This window comes from Piliocolobus tephrosceles, chromosome 18 (assembly GCF_002776525.5).
Source record: "Piliocolobus tephrosceles isolate RC106 chromosome 18, ASM277652v3, whole genome shotgun sequence".
In the NCBI taxonomy this organism is placed as follows: Eukaryota; Metazoa; Chordata; class Mammalia; order Primates; family Cercopithecidae; genus Piliocolobus; species Piliocolobus tephrosceles.
This window is the reverse complement of record NC_045451.1, coordinates 50,152,339-50,164,658: the sequence shown is the minus strand read 5'-3', so window position 1 is coordinate 50,164,658 and position 12,320 is coordinate 50,152,339. Positions and strand designations below refer to the sequence as shown.

Sequence of the window (12,320 nt, the reverse complement as noted above, 5' to 3'; positions counted from 1 at the left end):
AAGAAAAGTCAACAATCTAATTATTTCACATTGTCAAATAGAGGCCTTAATTTTAAAGCAAAACTCATAGGGCATAAAATTGATAGCAAATATAGCAAATGTAATTTTTAAGATTAAGGAGTAGTTTTATAACTGATTGAATAAGCTGTAGACTTCATGTTATGGTTAAGAATTTATTACTCAGCTGAGCACGATGGCTCATGCCTGTAATCCCAGTACTTTGGGAGGCTGAGACAGGTGGATCACCGGAGGTCGGGAGTTCAAGACCAGCCTGAGCAACATGGCGAAACCCTGTCTCTACTAACGATACAAAAATTAGCTGGGTGTGGTGGTATGTACCTGTAATCTCAGCTACTTGGGAGGCTGAGGCATAAGAATTGCTTGAGCCCAGGAGGTGGAGGTTGTGGTGAGCCAAGATTGCACCACTGCACTCCAGCCTGAGTGACAGAGCCATACTCCCAGAAAAAAAAAAAAAAAAAAATCCTTACTCAACTCATAATTCAATAAATGCTTGTTTTCTTAAAATCAGTTTACTGTCAGATATTTGGCATTATTTTCTAGAGATGAAATTTTCAAAAAATTCATAAATCAAAAAACATTTATGATTGTGTGTTATGATTAACTTCAGTTGTGTTTTTCATTTTTTATTTTTATTTTTTAAAGAGACAGTCTCCCTGTGTTGCCCAGGCTGGCCTGAAACTCATAGGCTCAAACTTATCTTCTGCCTCAGCCTCCTGAATAGCTGCAACTACAGGCGCATGCTTACCCAGCTTTACAATTAACCACGTTTTTAATTAATGACTTGATAAGGCATTATAAAACTCAGATTTTGTTCTGTGCTGATCTGTTTTACAACTGAACTTAAGTTTTTATTAAAGTTCAGGTTTTTAAATCTTGTATCTTAAAAGATACCATTATATATGTTGTACATAACTGTCCTGAGTGTGTGTAATATGTATCAAGATGTCTAATGTATTGGGCAAAGTATTGAGTAGTTGAGTATGTTTTTCCTGTTGACATGAATGTTACTGTTTTTAGAATCTTCAGCTAGATGAAGAAACCCAATATCAAACTGCTGTTGAAGAATCTTTTCAAGTAAACATCTGAAGGCTGTAGACATCTCTGCATCTTTGTACCTGCAAGTGCCATCTTTAAGGGGGAAACTACATGAAGTCACCGTTTCAGTAACTTGATGTGTATATTAATAAAAGTAATTCAGTCATTTTAGTTTTTTATTGAAAATAAAGGTGGGGCTTCTAAAAACTTCATCCTCTTGATAAGTTAAAAAATGAAAGTTATGACATGAGCTTTAAAAGCATAAAAAAGATATTTCACTAATGTAACGGTAAAAGAGACTCCCTGTTGTACTTTATCTTTTTGTAATGTTAAATATTCTTGAATTTTTCATTATTATGTTGCTTTTGAAATTTGGTGCATTCCTCCCATTTACTTTATTATTGTACACATTTAACACACAGTATCAAAGTTTGAACGATGTGATTGATACAACCTAACAAATCTGAGCCAGTTATTAGAGTTGCAGAATAGAAACTTGAAGTGCTAAATGGAATAATCCAAAGGAAATTTTTAAAATGCAGATTCTAGCTGAAAAATTCAACTATAAGAAAATTGTATTTATATAACATTTACTATTTTTGAAGACTAGTGAGATTTCTGTAATAATTTTAGTTCTTTAAAAAGTGAAAGCTTGTTGTAAAGATATTTTCTTTTTGTTATTAGAAGGAAATACAAAGAGAAAAATTTATTTCTTTCATGGGCATTTGGTAATTTCAGTCTTTTTGACTGATTTGTAAGCCTGGAATATACTAAGCTGAATAACAGCTCTTTGGCCTCAGAATTTTCAGTAGCCAGTATTTCTGATTAACTAAGTTGAAACTCCTATTAGAAACTTTCAGTTGGTGATATTGTATTCTAGAGTTTGACTTCATCTCAGTTTAGAAATTTATTCAGAGCTAAAGATGTATATGTATATATACATATACTTTTGTGTGTATATATACACACACGTATGTATGTATGCAGTTTGTCAGGTTATATATAGAATTTCTATTAAGGATTTTTTAAATGGACAAGCAATAGGGGGTTGAAGTGTTTATCTGATTTGTTAAAATTTTGTATGTCACCAAATTTTTAAAAAGTGATAGTCACAGTGCTAAGTGATCTAGTTGGCTGCTATTACACCTTAAAAATTGAGTTTACACACACACAATTACCTGTGTATATGGTGCTCATTTGTTATTCTCAAATATAATGTCTGACCGTGATATAATGAGAGATTCTACCAACCACTGTTTCACTACTTTTTAGTCAAAATTGGGTTTGTTCTTAGTATTCATTAGTGAAAATCATAAAGTATTTTGTAGAAGGCCCAAATCACAGAATAAAGGACTAAGAGTGGATTCGCTGACATTCCATACTAATAAACATTGTTTATGCTTTCTTTAACATAACTAAAAGAACATAAAAGAGAATCTCAGAAGTAGTTTGCTGCTAATATATACATATATTGTATAAAAAGGTATATTTTGGTTTTGTTAAAACCCTTGTTGACTTTTCTACACTGAACGTTTTTTTAACTTGATTTAATAAAAATGTTAATTTTGGAAGTGGAGTTTTGTAAAAACCTTTTTCAGTCACACAGTAAAGACTTTATGGATTGTAATAACAACCACAAAAAAAGCCATACATCTTAGTGAACATATGCCTTTGTTCTGTCATTTTAAAGAGTGATGTTTACTGTGTATGTGCTTGAGCATTTTCTCTGCAGTTACATGGGTGTAATTTAAAAAACAGCTCCTTTTTAAGAGACTTTTGACCATAGTTTTTTTCCAGTTTAAAGCAGTAACTTTCATAGTTTCTTTCAAAGTTTAATACATCCAGTATGTCAAGTTAAACCATTCTGGGATTTGGAAACTTCTTTAAAGGAAAATTGTAGTAGAGGTCATCTTGATGGAGTTGTGTTTTAAAGTTTTGTGAATGAGTTAAATATCATTGATAGTCTTGTGTGTCTCACATATCAGCTTTTTCATAAGGAAAATACTATTTGCTTTTATCTGAGAATTTCTCAGTATGAAAATGATTGTTTAAAATTTCCCCTCTTTTTGTCAGTGAATTGGGAATAGGGATAGACTTTACAGATTTAATTTATGGAAATTAAATTTATGGGGAAAAGTTTTTATTTTTAATATTATAGCTGAGTCAGGATTAAAAGAGGGAAACTGTATTGATACTCCCAATACCTAAATTTCACAGTACCACTTAGGAAAGCTATTTCAACAAATTAGTGTTTAGTTGTTAAACCGTCTTATTTGAGATGTATTGCTTTATTTTTCAATTAAAAGTGGTTTTCTCCTACTTGTGTGTCTAATTAAAATTTTGTCTGGAGGCAAACATTTAACTCTCATAATTCACCCTGAAAGACATGTAGGAGATAACCCATTATTTTGCACTTAAAAAAGTGGATAAGAAAAAGCTACCACATGCTAGTGCTATATGTCAGATTTAACTTTATAAACCTATTTTATCCATTTCAAATTGTTAATCACCTTATAAAGCAATTTTATCAAGTGTCCGTGGAGCAAGATTTTTAAGTCCTGTTAGCAGCTAGGCAGAAAGCTTGTTAATTGCTTAATAAACACTTTTATGTGGAGATACTACTTTTAAGTAAGATATCAGGATTATAAGACTACATTGCCAAATACAATGTCATATACCTATGGGCTGCTTGGTAAGTATTAATTACGATCTTCAATACATCATAACTTCTACAGAAACCCCTTACAGCTGCTACTCAAACCCCTTGTAGAAGCATGACTTTTTAGCATACTGTGTAGAAAAGGTGTGACCCAGAAAACATGTAAATACACATAAAACTCGTAATAGACCTAAGTAAAGCACCCATTCCATGATACCAGTTAGTGTGTAACATAATTCTCTGTGCAGTAGTTTTGAAAAAAGATAGGGAAGGGAGGTGAGTTAAAGGGGGATACAGGAATCTCAGGAAAATGGGTGTTACAGCCTGTCTCCGCGCTTCAACAACGGTGGTCCAGTCTTGGGATTGAGAAAGATGACATACACTGCATTCGTCCCCCAAGAGGAGTAAAATGGGCATATTCCATTTTGTACTTTATTGACAAACAATTTAAACTATATTGTACTATGTCCTGTATAACAAACTCTTCCATCCTGAGGAACATATACCCCCATCTCTACAAGTAGTCAAAAAATTGGCCGGGTGTGGTGGTGTGCACCTGTAGTCCCAACTACTCAGGAGGCTGAGGTGGGAGGATGGCTTGAGCTGGGGAGGTTGAGGCTGCAGTGAGCTGTTACCGTGCCGCACGCTGCACTCCAGTCTGGATAACAGCAAGACTCTCAACAAAACAAAAAACAGGATTTTTATTTTTATTTTTTTGAAATGGAGTTTGCTCTTGTTGCCCAGGCTGGAGTGGAATGGCATGATCTTGGCTCACTGCAACCTCCACCTCCTGGGTCAAGTGATTCTCCTGCCTTAGCTGGGATTACAGGCTCGCGCCACCATGCCCGGCTAATTTTTTGTATTTAGTAGAGACAGAGTTTTACTATGTTGGTCAGGCTGGTCTTGAACTCCTGACCTCAGGGGATCCACCTACTTCAGCCTCCCAAAGTGCTGGGATTACAGGTGTGGGCCACCATGCCCGGCCAAAAAACAGGAATTCTTAAGATTGTAATAGTGAAAGACATACTGCAGAATTTAAGACGAGCAAGGCAGGGGAATAAATATGGAAGACTGGTAACCAGATGAGTCACAGCCATTTGGTGGAGGATATGGAGAGGAAGAAAATAGGAGGTGAGGGAGATTTCATATTTGTCTAAGTGGACAATAATGGTGCACGATACTGAAAGTGTACAAAGTGAACAATAACCTGAAGTAATCCATGCTCAGGTCAAGAAGAAAAAAAAGCATTACTAGAATCTCTTAAGTCTTTTTGTTTCTACTTCCAGTCACAACTAACTACTATCAGTATGTAACTTCTGATACCACACATGGGTTTGTGATAAGTGGAAACACACAGTAAATATTATTTTATATTTGGCTTTTATAACATTGTTTTGTGATTTTTCTGTTTTTTTCTTGTGTTTACAGCAGCAGTGACTTGTCTTTGTCCAGAACAGGAAAGCTTAGTCTTCTAAAGTTACATTTTAATATTTGTAAAAGTTGTATTAAATGTATTACAAGTGATTCTTTTATGTATGCTGGCACCTGGGGATGCCAAATGTAGGTAAAAACAAAACAGGTTGGTCTTCTCCTCGTAACTGAGGAAGGAAGTGAAGAGTCTAGCCAAATGACCTTCCATTGCTCTTACCTGACTTTCCATGAGCTGTGTATGGGTGTTCTAGCTTTCTTTCTTTCTTTTTTTTTTTTTTTTTTTTTGAGACAGTGTCTCACTCTTACCCAGGCTGGAATGCAGTGGTGCAATTTCTGCTTACTGCAACCTCCGTCTCCCATGTTCAAATGATTTTCCTGCCTCAGCCTCCTGAGTAGCTGGGATTACAGGCATGCCTCTACACTTGGCTGATTTTTATACTTTTAGTAGAGATGGGTTTCACCATGTTGTCCAGGCTGGTCTCAAACTCCTGGCCCCAAGTGATCCGCCTGCCTTGGCCTCCCACAGTGCTAGAATTACAGGTGTGCGCCACCGTGCAGGGCCTGGATGGTTTTTTTTTTTTTGTTTTTTTGGGAGGATGGAGTCTCACTGTCACCTAGGCTGGAGTGCAGTGGCGTGACTTCGGCTCACTTCAGCCCCTCCCAGGTTCAAGTGATTCTCCTGCCTCAGCCTCCCAAGTAGCTGGGATTACGGGCATGTGCCACCACACCTAGCTAATTTTTGTATGTTAGTAGAGACAGGGTTTTGCCATCTTGGCTAGGCTGGTCTCAAACTCCTGACCTCGGGTGATCTGCCCACCTTGGACTCCCAAAGTCTGGTTACAGGCGTGAGCCACCATGCCCTACCTCGGCCTGGATGTTTTCTTTTCAAGGCATTTTTGTAGGTATAGAATTTTATTTTTCTATTTTATTTTTTTGCTAGGCTCCCTCAAATCATGGGAAGTAGGAGATTTTAATAAGTATTTAAGGACTATATTTTCTGGGATAGGATCTGAAGCCACCAATAGAAGCAAAAGGGGTTACAGCAGATACAGAAGGGTGACGGGTAGATCTTTGCCAGAGGACCACACATTTAAAACAACTGAGCCTACTTTCTTGGACCAGACAGCCTAGTTTTGATGATTCTGCTGGTTGCTACTTGTGTGGTTTGGACACGTTTCTTAGCCCCTTTTAACCTCTATGGTTTGTGAGGATTGAATTAGTTAATATTACAAAGAGCTTGGAACAGAGCATGTTATGTTTACTATTATTGTGTATCCAATACAAGTCAACCTATTGTATTTATATCTGGCAGGTCCTATTTTAGTCTAAAATCCTGTCAGGACAGTCTGGATTCCCCCCCCACCGCCTTAAAGATAGAGTTTTCTAAAGAGTTATTAGTCTTTATTTGCTGGCCTCAACTGTTTATATTTTTTGTAGAGACAGGGTTTTGCCATGTTGCCCAGGTGGGTCTCAAACTCCTGAGTTCAAGTGATCCTCCTGCATTGGCCTCAAGGCCTCAATCCCTTGAGCCTAAACTCCTTGTCTCAAGGGATCTTCAGCCTCTTGAGTTGCTGAGACTACAGGTGTGCGTCGCACCTGGCTTGCTAGCCTCAACTTTTGTGGGAAGATCTGAGACATTGTCTTTGTTTCCGAGAAGTACAAATACCCAACACATGAGGAATTCTAAACAAAACATATCTTTTAGAATAATTGTGCCATTGTACTCCAGCCTGGGCAACAAGAGCGAAACTCCTCAAAAAAAAAAAAGAAGAATAAAGATCAGCTGATGATTATACTTCTCAATCGAATGTATACCTAGGATTTATGATGAGAAATTTACTTAACCCACCTATTTTTTAACATGTTTGGTTCTTAGTCCAACAATTAGAATGAAACTATTGTCTCTAGGAGAAAAATTATTTTGCAACATTAGCAAATCACTTGACTAGCTTACATATGATATCTAGGTTATTTGGTAGTATCAAAGGGTATAAAATAGTTTTTCTGACCATTTTGAAAATTTTATGAGTAATGGTTGAGAATACTACTCTGTACCAACTGTTTCTGTTTCCAGATAGAATTTATACGTCACAACAGCATTTTCTGTGTTTATGAAGTAATTTTAGGTTTACTTAGACTCACACTTTTCAAACTTCTTGCCTCAGGAGCCCTTTACCCTTAGAAATTATTGAGAACCCAAAAGCAGTTTTGTTTTTGTGATTACAGTCATGCACCACATAACGATATTTTGGTTGTTGATGGGCCACATATACAATGGTGGTCCCTTAAGGTTATAATACTGTATTTTTGCTCTACCTTCTCTATGTTTAGATACGTTTAGATAAACTGTGTTACAGTTCCTTACAGTATTCAGTAGAGTAGCATGCCGTACAGTTCTGCAGCCTAGGAGCAATAGGCCACACCATGTAACCCAGGTGTGTAACCAGGTGTATAACCCAGGCTTATACCATCGAGGTTTGTGTAAATATACTGTGATGTTCACGCAATGAGGAAATCACCTAATGATAACGTTTCTCATAACGTATTCCTGTCATCAAGCAATGCGTGACTGTATTTATCACATGTTTATCACATATGAAACTGATAAAGTGGACTAGGCCCAGTGGCTGATGGCTGTAATCTCAGCACTTTAGGAGGCCAAAGTAGGAGTATCCCTTGAGGCCAGGGTCTCAAGACCAGCCTGGGCAACACAATGAGACCCTGTCTCTAAAAAAAAAACCAAAACCAAAAGCACACAAACAAAAAAAAGGAATTGATAAAGAATTGACCAAGTGAAAACATTAACATTTAAAACAATAAGCTCATTACATTATCATTAACATTTATAATGGAAAATAACTTGACAAAAATATTCAGCAGATCTCTCAAATATCTAGATTAAAATGGAAGACAGCTAGATTGTTCATATTGTTCATATATGCATCAGCATTCAACCTAATTGTGAGTTATTTTGCTTAAAGGATATGAAGATAATCGAGTCTCATACAGATAATGTTGTTGGAAAAGGGAGGAATATTTTTAAAGCCTTTTAAAAAAGATAACTGAGTCCCAGCAAGGTGGCTCATATCTGTAATCCCAGCACTTTGGGAGGCCACGGTGAGCAGATGGCTTGAGCTCAGGAGTTTGAGACCAGTCTGGGCAATGTGATAAAACCCTGTCTCTACCAAAAAAAAAAAAAACAAAAAAAAAAAAACACAAAAATTAAATGAGTGTGGTGGTATGTGCCTGTAGTCCCAGCTACCCAAGGCGGCTGAAGTGGCAGGTTTTCTTGAGCCCAGGGAGGTCGAGGTTGAAGTGAGCCATGATTGTGCCACTGCATGCACTCCAGCCTGGGTGACGGAGCAAAACTCAGTCTCAAAAAAAAAAAAAAAAGCTGACTGGGTATTCTTACATACTACATCAAAACAAAAACAACAAATAGTAACTTTTTTTGTTTGAGATGGAGTTTCGCTTTTGTTGCCCAGGCTGGAGTGCAATGGCACGATCTCAGTTCATTGCAACCTCCGCCTCCCGGGTTCAAGCGATTCTCCTGCCTCAGCCTCCCGAACAAATAGTAACTTCTTAAAAGTTGGTTGTAATCCGAACCATATCAAACTTTTTGTACACTTAACAGGAAAATCCACAGATCTACCTTGTATTTGAATGAACCTTTTACCTGCACATGATTGCATAGCATTATGTAATGGTCAGTCCAAAAGACAGTCCAAAAGACGGTCAGTCCAAAAGAGTTATGGAGATCTTCCAAATACTGACTCACTTTTTATACTGCAGCAATTATATTAATATCACCATGGATCTCATCAAATCTTTAAAAACTGGGAAGCCAGGAAGCTTATAAAACTCTGATTTTTGCTTAAAACCTCAAATTTTATCTTTGACAACAAATGGTTGTTACCCTGAAGTGACATGCTGGTTTTCTCCCTCTGAATACCCACATATAAATATTTTGCCAGCCACTCTTTTAAGTGAAAGTGGCCATGCCATGAAAAAAAAAAGTTGGTTGAGGTCATAACTCAATATAATTTGCACAAATATAGTTCCTTGAGACAACCATTGCACTTCCTTATGCAGGAAATGTGCTTTGTGTGTCTTCCCCATTTTGTTTTCCAGAACATTATAAAAGACTTGTACTTAAGGGGTAAAATATTATAGCTTTTTTTTTTTTTTTGTGAGACAGCATCTTACTCTGTCACCCAGGCTGGAGTGCGGTGGCATGATCTCAGTTCCCTGCAACCTCCACCTCCCGGATTCAAGTGATTCTCATGCCTCAGTCTCTGGAGTAGCTGGAATTACAAGCACAAGTCACATGGTTATGAATATTTTTTCTATTTTAGCCATTTAAATAGATATATAATGACTTTTCATTGTGATTTAATTTTTTATTCTGTAATAGCTAATGGTATTTGACATCTTTTAGTGTGTTATTGGCCATCTCTCTTTAGTGAAATGTCCTTTTATATGTCTTATCATTTGCCCATTTTCTAATTGGATTGTTTTTCTGCTGCATATTTTCTCCCCATCTGTATCTGTTGTTTCCTTATTCTTATAGGGACATAAGGGATATAAAAGATGTCAAATACCACGATCTATTACAGAATAAAAATTTAAACCACAAATGAAATGTCATTATATACCTATTTGAATGTTTAAAATAGAAAAAATAATCATAATACCAAATGCTAGCAAGGATGCAGAGAAACTGGGTCTCATATATTGGATCTCTCATCTTACAGGGAAGGAGGAAATAACAGATACAGATGGGGAGAAAATATATGTTTTTAATAAATTAAAAACTTTGAAAGTTTTTAATATTCATGAAATCCAATTTATTGATTTTTACTTTTATGGATTATACTTTTGGTATCATACCTAAAAACTCTTTACCTAGTCCTATGTCCTGCAGATTTTTTTGTTTTCTTCTAAAATTCTTTATAATTTTATGCTTTCCATTTAAATCTACTCCACTTAGAGTTGATGTTTATATAAGTGGTGTAGTTTAGGCTGACATTATCTTGTTACTGCTTATCGTTCTCCAATTGATCCAGCACCATTTGTTGAAAATACTATCCATCCTGCATTGAGTTTGCTGTTGCAACTTTGTAAAAAATCATTTGAGCATACATGAGTTTCTTTTGGGGTTCTCTGTTCTGTTCCATTGACCTATGTGTCTTACCACTCTGTCACAGGGTGAAACACAAAACTGGGGCTTAGCCCAGAAGGCCAGGTAGGTTCTTTGCTTTGCACAGGAAAGAATTCAAGAGTGAGCTGACATAGTAAAGCAAAAGCACGTTTATTAAAAAGTAAAGGAATAAAAGGGTGGCTACTCCATAGGCAGACTAGCAGTGTGGGCTGCTAGACTGGCTATACTTAGTTATTTCTGGATTATATGCTAAACAAGAGATGGATTATTCATGAATTTTCCAGGGAAGGAGTGAGGAATTCCTGGAACTGAGGGTTTGTCCCCCTTTTAGAGCATGTAGGGTAACTTCTGGATGTAGCCATGGCATTTATAAACAGTCATGGCACTAATGGAAGTTTCCTTTAGTATACTAATGTATTATAATTAACATATAATGAGCAGTGAGGATAGCCAGAGGTCGTCACCATCTTGGTTTTGACAGCTTTTGACTGGCTTCTTTATTGCATCCTGGGTTTTTTTTTTTTTTTTTTCCTGTAATATCAAAGTGTTGGGATCATAGGTCTGAGCCACTTTTGAGACAGAGTCTCGCTCTGTCGCCCAGGCTGGAGTGCAGTGGCGCCATCTCCACTCACTGCAAGGTCCACTTCCTGGGTTCAGGCCATTCTTCTGCCTCAGCCTCCCAAGTAGCCGGGACCACGGGCACCCACCACCACGCCCAGCTAATTTTTTGTATTTTTAGTCGAAAGGGGGTTTCACCATGTTAGCCAGGATGGTTTCCATCTCCTGACCTCGTGATCCACCCACCTCGGCCTCCCAAAGTGCTGGCGTGAGCCACCGCGCCTGGCTGCCCAGCCGCAAATTTTCTTTAAGTTTGGATTTATTTCAAAACGAACTAACAAATGCACGAACATTTTTTTAGAAAGTACTTTTATTAAGGAAAGAAGTTTAAATTGTGTCTTTTGAAATGTAAACCATGTCTTCAACTGACAAGCAGCAAACTGCAGCAGATTATGAAGAAGATTAAGTGAAGAAGATATGATAGTTTAGCAAAAATTAAAAAAAACAAAAAACAAAAAAAAAACCCAAAACCATAATAATTAATTCTATGGAACTAGTGCCATGGAGCTGAGAGGAGGACTTTCTGAGCTAGTAGGCTTTTACAGAATGTTTTCAGGCTGTGGCATGATAACATTCCATCCAAGTGATTGCCATAAAACAACTTCGTAATTCTATACTCTCGTCTTATCAAAATAAATGACATAAAATTCTGTCCTTTTATGATGTAATTCTGAATGCATATGAGTCTCTTGCAATATTAGCAAAATTTTACTTCATTTCAGGGTAACATCCTCATTTGCTTTGATCATTCCTCATGGCCTGGTTTTAGGATCACTTCTCTTCCTGGTTTTCGTTGTCTGGCCTCAGTTCAGGTTTGTCAATGCCCTAAATTGTTGGCTCCTTAATTCCAGTCCAGTGCTTTAAATTGTTTTCCCATCAAAGCATAATAATTTGGTACCATTACATGCATTGTATTAGAAACCACATTTTAATCAAAATTGCTCAAGACTACATGACCACTGATGGCAGTTTATGTCAATCATAATCCCTAAAATGTTTTTCACAATGTAGGACATTACATTTATGACTACTGAATTTCATTGTTTTTAGTTTTGGCCATTGTTCTCACCTATGAAGATGTTTTGAATTTTGATTTTGGCACTCAACATATTAGCTACCACTCCCAGATTCATGTGCAGACTAATAAGCAAGGCCTTCACCTTATTGCACAGGACCAAGGTGAGCCCAGGAACAAATCATTAAAGGCTATTTTAGACTGGGATTCATCTATTAGTCAATAATCTTTGAGTGTGGTTATTAAACTATTACTTTAGTATTTATGCTTAAATGTTCTAGTCTCCAGCACTTGCATAGCATATTGTTTGCAATGATAACAATTCTTAATCTTCTGGCCCATTAAATGTGTTAAAATGTGAAATGTATTTAGTTTGATTT

General features: G+C 36.8%; 1 protein-coding gene across 1 annotated transcript in view; it reads left to right on the top strand.

Moving 5' to 3' along the window:
* The window catches only part of RNF138 (ring finger protein 138), a 39,870-nt gene extending 36,495 nt beyond the window's left edge, over window positions 1-3,375 (top strand). Inside the window, exon 8 of the mRNA XM_023207737.3 lies at window positions 1,039-3,375. Within this exon, the coding sequence (XP_023063505.1) occupies window positions 1,039-1,107 (69 nt within the window). The 3' untranslated portion in view covers window positions 1,108-3,375. The remainder of the gene's footprint in view (window positions 1-1,038) is intronic.
* The last annotated feature ends 8,945 nt before the right edge of the window (window positions 3,376-12,320 follow it).